Source organism: Aulostomus chinensis, chromosome 8 (genome assembly GCF_037954235.1).
Source record: "Aulostomus chinensis isolate RoL2024-O1b breed Wild chromosome 8, RoL_Achi_v1.0, whole genome shotgun sequence".
NCBI classification, from domain to species: Eukaryota; Metazoa; Chordata; class Actinopteri; order Syngnathiformes; family Aulostomidae; genus Aulostomus; species Aulostomus chinensis.
In genome coordinates this window covers 1,700,378-1,708,210 of record NC_141327.1, presented here as the reverse complement: position 1 = coordinate 1,708,210, position 7,833 = coordinate 1,700,378, and the positions used below count along the sequence as shown (strand labels likewise).

At 45.7% G+C, this 7,833-nt stretch overlaps 1 protein-coding gene across 2 annotated transcripts; it reads left to right on the top strand.

Moving 5' to 3' along the window:
- Positions 1-435: 435 nt before the first annotated feature.
- LOC147256793 (uncharacterized) lies at positions 436-6,476 on the top strand. Of its 2 annotated transcripts, XM_086210386.1 has the most exons (7): positions 437-739; positions 812-941; positions 2,869-2,967; positions 3,055-3,846; positions 3,988-4,130; positions 5,263-5,372; positions 5,474-6,475. In XM_086210386.1, the coding sequence occupies exons 2-7, from the start codon at positions 836-838 to the stop codon at positions 5,610-5,612; spliced, it is 1,389 nt and encodes a 462-aa protein (XP_086066512.1). In that variant the 5' UTR covers positions 437-739; positions 812-835; the 3' UTR covers positions 5,613-6,475. The 2 variants fall into 2 exon arrangements, with proteins under 2 accessions (XP_086066513.1, XP_086066512.1); XM_086210387.1 differs by lacking the exon at positions 2,869-2,967 and having other exon boundaries at positions 436-739; positions 5,474-6,476.
- The last annotated feature ends 1,357 nt before the right edge of the window (positions 6,477-7,833 follow it).

The window sequence follows — 7,833 nt, the reverse complement described above, 5'->3', positions numbered from 1 at the left end:
ATAGGGTGCCAGTGTTGGATTGTGCCACTCACCTTTCTGTTGTGTCCTCAGGTGTCCGCGTTCAAAAGAGTCCGGGCGGGTACCGTCGCCAGATAAATGTTCCGGGAGAGACCACGGTCAGAATGGAGAGGGGGGGGGGGGGTGTTGCTGCTGGAATCATCTGGGCAAATTTATTATATTGGGGAGTTTGGCCAATTTTTAAGGACCTATAACCATAAATCATGGGTGATTTTTAGACTGGTAATTTCTGTTTTTTTTTATGTGGTGTTGGGAGCTAAGAGATTCTGGGGATAGAGGGAGATCCCTGCTCTTGGTAGGGGCCAGGGGGGGAAATTATTCAAGCGGGTATATAGGGCGCCAGTTTCCATCTGCCCGGGTTGATGGTTGAACCTCTGTCACATCTGGTTGTGCACCTGATTGCCCAGGAATAAAAAGGTCTTCTGGGAAGGAACTGCTGTACCGGACTCTTTCTGTTCATTCCATGCCACCTCCACTGCAAGGAGGGTCAACTGTTCACACAGCGGTGACACAATGAGGAAGGAGAGTCCTTCCTCCTCCGCCTACTGACCAGCCCTCCACCCCTAAACGCTGGCAAGAATCCTGAAACCACACAAGGCGTTTTCGTGAATGTGGCACAGCTGCGATGCTTTGCAGGGTAAAATTACAGGACGTCAGTTTTTTCTTTAGACTTTCAAACTAAGATCCCAGAGGTAATTTGCTCCCATCCCATCGAGGAGAGGTAAGACCCACTCTGATATCCTGCTTTGGCGGTCTGTTGTGTTCTATAACCTTCGACTCGTGCCGTTCTCAGCCACAAGGACGGCGCTGCTACAGGATGACTGTTGAGTACCAGTCATCGACAGAGACCAGGATGGACATGGATGACAGTAACATCCAGTATAAGCAGCTGCTAGCAGACGGCAGTAAGCTTCGCTACTCAGGTACCAGAACGACCGTTCCATTTAAAAAGTGTCAGATGAGAATTTCCAAACTCAGAAGTGGGAACACTCAGAGTTCCACAGAGCTCAGCGTTGCTCAGCAGCCCCGCACTCTCCCCTCTCGCTCTTTTTAGTTCAGTTTCTCATTTTGAGGAATAAATCATCAGGTTCAATCATGCATTATTTAGTACAGGCAATATTTGATTTTCTTTGGGCCCCTCAACACACGTGACATCCAGAAGAAGACTGAGGCCCACGAACCACTTGAAGGAAAACGCACTCACTTGAACCTTCTGTGTTTTCCCTCAAGAGCATCTTTCTCTTTCTTTGGATGTCTCAAGTGTTTCGGGGTTCGTTGGATTATCCTCCACGAGTGGTTCCGGCTGCGCGGTGTAAAAATCCAGTTACAGTTTCCTAGCTGATATATTTCCAACATTTAGCTCACTTTCCTCTCATCTGAGACAGAAATCCATGTAAACAACATGTTATACAGGACTGTCAAAAATATGTTCATACATGAAAAGTAAGAGTTAAATGTTGAATCTAAATGTGTCGCCGAGTGAAAATCTAAATATTAAGAAGATATTCGAATCACCAAGGAAACCACACCCCCTACAGTGGCCTCCAATGGCACGACCCCGCCCACACCTCTGACTGTGCATCATGGGATCAGTGACGCTGTGGAGCGAGGTGAAGCGCAGGTGTGGCCAGTTCTCTACACATAGCAGAGACTAAACGGACTGTTATTGCAGGTAGAACTCCACTGGTGCGTCACGCCACTCGTGGAAAGTTCAGTTGTTTTACAGTACTGCAGACTGCCGGGTCTACAGTGTGAATAAAGAACTTAAAATTGAAACAACTTAACTTACCGCGAATGGCGTGACGCACCAGTGGAGTTCTACCTGCAATAACCCACCTTGCTCCACAGCGTCTCATCCAGCAGCACTGATCCCATGTTGCACGGTCAGAGGTGTGGGCGGGGTCATGCTATTGGAGGCCACTTTAGTGGGGTGGGCGTGGTTTCCTTGCTGATTTGAGTATTTTCTAAATATTTCGATTTACACTTGGCGGCACATTCAGATTTAACATTTCGATTCAACATTTAACTCTTATTTTTTGACCCGTGAACATATTTCTGACAATTACATGTAACATGATGTTTACATGGATTTCTGTCTCAGATGTGAGGAAAATGATCCAAGTATCAGCTAGAAAATGTAACTGGATTTTCACACCGGCAGCTCAAAGTGTGGGGGTCCGTTCAGAGCCTCCATCTGCGAAGCCCTCAGACTACGAGCTTACCGTCTTTACCGCGTGAAACCGTCGTTGTCACGGTCTGACAGTTCACGCCCCGTGAAGTCATCACAAACGTGTCATAATATTTGTCATTTTTCATGAACTAGAATCAAACGCCCACTGCCTACAAGTGTTTTATGTTTTTTTCCTGTGTGTGTGTGTGTGTGTGTGTGTGTGTGATGTGCAGTTTTTGAAAACGTAAAATAAATTGTACAATTACCGTGAATTTAATGTTTTAAAAAAATATGCTTTAACATCTTCCCTCCTCTGTCTGTGGGCCTGTTGTCTAAAGTAAACCATAAAAGTACGTAACTCTGAACCGCTTCATGTAGCCGGGGATAAGATTTGGTCAACGCCCAAGTTTAAACGTGATGTAACTCGTAACAAGACTTTACCATCCTCATATGACATTCAAAAGTTACAAGCGATAGTTTTTGATATGTTATTTCCAAATATGTATGTTGAAGTCAGCTCAGTTACGCAGCATAAGTGTGTGTTTGTTGTAAGTCTGCGTTTTTGCTCAAGATGAACGTCCAGTATTTTGCAGAACCGCTCAACATGCACAGGAAAACCACAAGTTCCATAAATCACTCACACATGAAAACTTTCTGTTTCTACTCTTGCTGTTATTCAGTTTATGCGCTGAGAAACAGCCCTTACAAGGTTGCTATGCTTTGTCTCGGGCTGCTGTGTGTTGTGCTGGTCTTTGGGGTCATAGGTCAGAGTGTCCACTGTGAGTACAATTTTTTTTATTGTCATATATATTTCAAAGGTGGTGGGGTGTGTGTTAATTTCACCAGTCATTTATCTTTCCTGGCAGACCAAAGACAGACACAAGACAGTCAGAAGAAGTTCAAAGTCCTGAGTGACGAGAAGGAGAACCTGAAGGAGAACCTGAAGACGGTGCAAAACGAGAAGAGGAACATGGAAGTCCAGCGGGATCAGATGCAGCAAAGTAGCAACTACTTAGCTAGAAAGAACAGTCAAATACTGACCAACAACGAGTTATTAACGAGTGAAACAAACACTCTAAAACTGAGTCAAAGCCAGTTACAAACCAGCAATGCTGCTTTTAGCAAGGAGATACAAGCGTTGAAAGCTGACAAGGAGCAGCTGCAGACTGACATATTTGCCTTGTCTACAGCCAAGGGAGAACTGCAAAATCATCTCGATGCAGCGGTTAAACGCAAAAATGAGCTACAGGCCAACTACAACTTGGTGACTAAAGAGAGGGACAACTTCCAGAACAAATTTAATAATGCAACAAGATCAAGAGACCAGCTGCAAAAGGACTTCAACACCCTGATTAAGGATGTAGAGCATTTACGGGACAGATACAACTGGTCTGCCAGCGAGAAAGACAAGATAGCAGGCAGTAACCTAAACCTGACGAGAGAAAAGGACACCTTGCAGGCCACCTACAACACCCTCCGCAAGGCCACAGATGAGTTGCAGGTGGCCTACAATTCCCTGATTCTTGAGAAGAGGGCACTTGAAAGCAGCTTCACAAATGTCACCGCGGAGAGGAACTTGCTGAGGATGAAAACTGACAACCTGACAGCTGAGAGAGAACAGCTCCAGGCTCAAGTTCAGAAACTGACAATGATAAGGGGTAAAGTGAAGGAAACATTCTAAATAGTTCTCAGGATTCCTTCATGGCAGGAACCCACACCATTGTTCCGTAGTCACAAACTCACAACACTTTCAACACCACAACCGAGAAGCTTGATGGTTGAATATTTTACAATTGCAGATAAGACGTGTCGCTCGGGCTGGAGGAAGTTTGAGTTAAGCTGCTACTACGTTTCTGTTGGCAAGAAAACCTGGAACCAGAGCAGAGAATTCTGTAAGAAACAAGGAGGGGACCTGGCCATCGTGACCAGCCAAGAGGAAATGGTATGTTACTCTGCCGATGTGCCGCAGATGACATCATAACTCTTCTCACTGCAGAATCACAATGAATTGTCTTCGAGATGAACTTTAATCACCAGTAATTCAGTTTCTACACACTGTGTTTGCCAAGAACTGGAAGTAGAACAAGAGAGCCTGGGAGAGCTCATAGCAGCCTAAGTTCTCCGGGGCCTTTAGAATCCATCCGTGCTGCGAGCACACAGCCAGCTGCTGGTCACGTTGCCTCCATAGTGAAGCTATTGCAGTACACAAGCTCATCAAAAGACACGCATACAGTTGCTTCTAAAATGCTGACATACCTTTATGATTCTTCTGGAGAAGCGGGCTTCATCCAGAGAAGATGGTACGCTTGGCCCTCCAGTCAGCTGTTTTGAATTGTCTCACTCCTTTGATTGGAAGGAAGTCACCTTGATGTGTCCTGTCACTCCTGCATGTACAGGATGACACTGACGCCAAACCTTGTGTTCTATGATCCAAACACTGAAGAAAAAGGAGTAGAGTTTAAAATTCTGCTTTCATAATTCCACTGAAATAAATAATTATTCATAATTAATATGCTGCTCAATGTTTATGTGGGCGGCCCGGTGGAGCAGTGGTCCTCCCTGTGGCCCCCATCAAGAAGGTTGTGGGTGGAGCCCCGGCTGCAGCACGGGGTCTTTCTGGGTGAGTCTCCATGTTCTCCCTGTTCCTGCTGGGTTCTCTCTGGTACTCCAGCTTCCTCCACAGTCCAAAGACATCAAGAGGGACCAGGTTAATCCAGACTCTGAATTGACCGTAGGCGTGGCTGGGAGAGCCAATGGTTGTCTGTCTCTGTGTGTTGGCCCTGCCATGGACTGGTGACCTGTCCAGGGGGAAGGCTGCTGGGATAGGCTCCACCCCCACCACCCTGAACAGGAGGAGAGGGAGGGATGGAGGGATGGATGTTTATGTGTCTCAATGTTTAAGAACAAACCCAACAAACTAAAATATGATCAAAACACAAAACGCTTCGCTTACTTCAGGGTCAGGGTAGCGTTCAGTGCAGCGTGAAGCCGCTCGCTCCACCACTACTTCATATCGTAGAAGTGAGAAACTACAGTAGTACTGCATCTTGAGGTTGATGTCTGTCCTCTGCCAGGCCTTCATTAATGGCTTGTTTGGAAGTGATAAAGAACTCTGGATCGGACTGACGGATGAAGGAGTCGAGGGCCAGTGGAAATGGGTGGACGAGACGCCTCTCATCACAGCGTAAGAGCCACAACTCACCTCCGAGCTTCATGCCCCCCCCCCCCCCCCCCACAGCGCTCATGTGGCTCATGTGATTTTGGGTGTGTCCCTCTGGTCTGCAGGTACTGGGCGAAAGACCAGCCCAACAGCTACAGCGGCAGGAACCAGGACTGCGTGGAGTTCTGGCACCAGGATTCAGGACAGGGCGAATGGAACGACGAAAACTGTAATTTTGATCAAAACTGGATTTGTGAGGTGTAGCGTTGAAAATGTATATTTGGTGATGAAAACTGTGTTTGAGTAAGTTTAGCCTGCATTCAGTCCGTCTTGGCTCCACCCACGTCTGGACACAGACAGTTTAGTGACTGTTGTGTCTCATGTCTGAGTCGAATTGTTGGAGACTTTAAAGTTTTAGATTAAATCAAGCTAATTAATTGCCATGATTGGTTGATTGAATAAAAATGTTACATCCAAACACATGTACTCACAGTATTTAGAGAGTATTTAGAAAGCCCAGAGCTGAAGGTGGCAATGCACCTAGAAGTTGAAAGCCAACTACTGTAAAAAGACGCAGACGATGGTAAAATGAGAGCTTGCTTCGATTATCTGCTGATGGAGGCTTGAGATACCAGACCTCCCACCACTAGGGGGGGCATGTTTGGTGTAGAGGCCAGTTACCTTGCAAACAGGATGGTTACCATGAATCGGGCAACTCTGGTGGAGTTTCAGCTTGAAAGGCAAACAGCAATTTTGTGCCTGAAAAATCAGTGAGCAGCCTGAGTGACTGCTGCTCATCTGTGGCACGTGTATCACACACACACACACACACACACACACACACACACACACACACACACACACACACACACACACAGATCCTGCGTCAGCAGCAAACACACTGCAGTATTTTTACCACTGAGATATTCGTCATGATTCAACTGGTGCTTTTACTGGACCTCACGTGTGACAAAGTCTAGGTCTGTTTCTTCGGGTCACTTTTTTAAATTTGTTGTTTTAATTGAGACATTTTAAAGCATTAATGTACAAACATGCAATGATTTGATTTAAAATAAAAACTCATCTTGTACTGCATGTGTGACGAGTCACATTCAGAGTGAAGGTTGTAGGGGCAGAAGTGTTAACACTGCATTGTACATGAATGATTTCGTGCACAAATGCATTTTCATGTATTGTGAAAAATTTCCAGCTTCCATCTCATGTGACCTTGGGACCGCATCACGTCACATTTTTATACACTGCAGCTCAGCGCTCAACTCTCTCTGACGAACTTCAGGAAACGAAGATAAATTGCTCTGAAAATCAATTTGCCTTAGGAGAAGTTTTTGCATCTTTCTCTCCTTCGAGTGTTTTGTGAGTTGGTGGTGTCGTGTTTACCTGCTGCTACACTGTCGGTTGTATTCGTCGATTCTGCTTCCAAAATAGCTCTGCAACTTTAGCCATTTTTAAAAGAATGAAGAATGTGACCCACTTAATGAGTATTTTGTCCTTATGCCATCCAAGTATCACAGTAATCCCATCAAACATGCTAACCACACCACTAACTTGGCATTTTGGGTGAAAAGAAGAAAAAAACCTGAAACTGTCCTTCAAATTCAGACAGGGTATTTGTTTTTGTTTTTTTTAACAAAGCAGTGATTTTCGGAGAATTTGCAACAGAAATGAGTTACAAGCTGTCACATAAACAAACTTGTGCTTCACTCCAGTCACCTGATATGTGTGGCCCTCAGTCTGGCCCCTCCCTCCTAGGTGTCTGCAGCTCAGTCACAGAGCCGCTTTACTGCTCGCAGCACATTTGCACTCTCAAAACACTGGCTGTTACACAGGTGGCAGGACTGGGGAAACTCTCCCCAGGCCAACATCTCCCCCATGAGGGAACAACCACCTCCAGCATGAGACACTCCAGCAGCGCCGGTGGAGGAAGAGATCCGGCTGATAGCGTTGCCTGAACCTCCTCTGCATTTTGGCACGACAGTCGATCCCACTCATCCCTCAAACCTGCTTTCACACTTGCCAACACGTGTGCTTGTTTTTCTCTCAGTACTGTAGGTGTTCCTTTCATTTTCTTCCTCCTTAGATGCTTTTCAAAAGAAAGATATCATTACATCATTTCATATGCAGACTTATAAGTCTTCCTAATTAGCATTTCCTACACAAAGCAGTGTTTAAATGAAAGTGACACTTTTACATACTTGTGCCACGCGTGACCCCTGACACGGTCGGTCTCAATCCCCGGTTTGCTGCTACTTTCTTCTTGACGTGATGTTTGTGTGTTGATAATATACCACACCTTTTGAGTACCTGACCATTCTCTCAGCCTGCTGAGCCGCCAACTCGTGTTCGAGGCATGAATTATGGATTATAATCAGTGTTTCTGCATGTTGCATTTGTGTCCACACTAATGGTTTGATGCTACAGCAGTACGGATGATGGATGCACACATCCTCCCTGCCTCCATCACTCA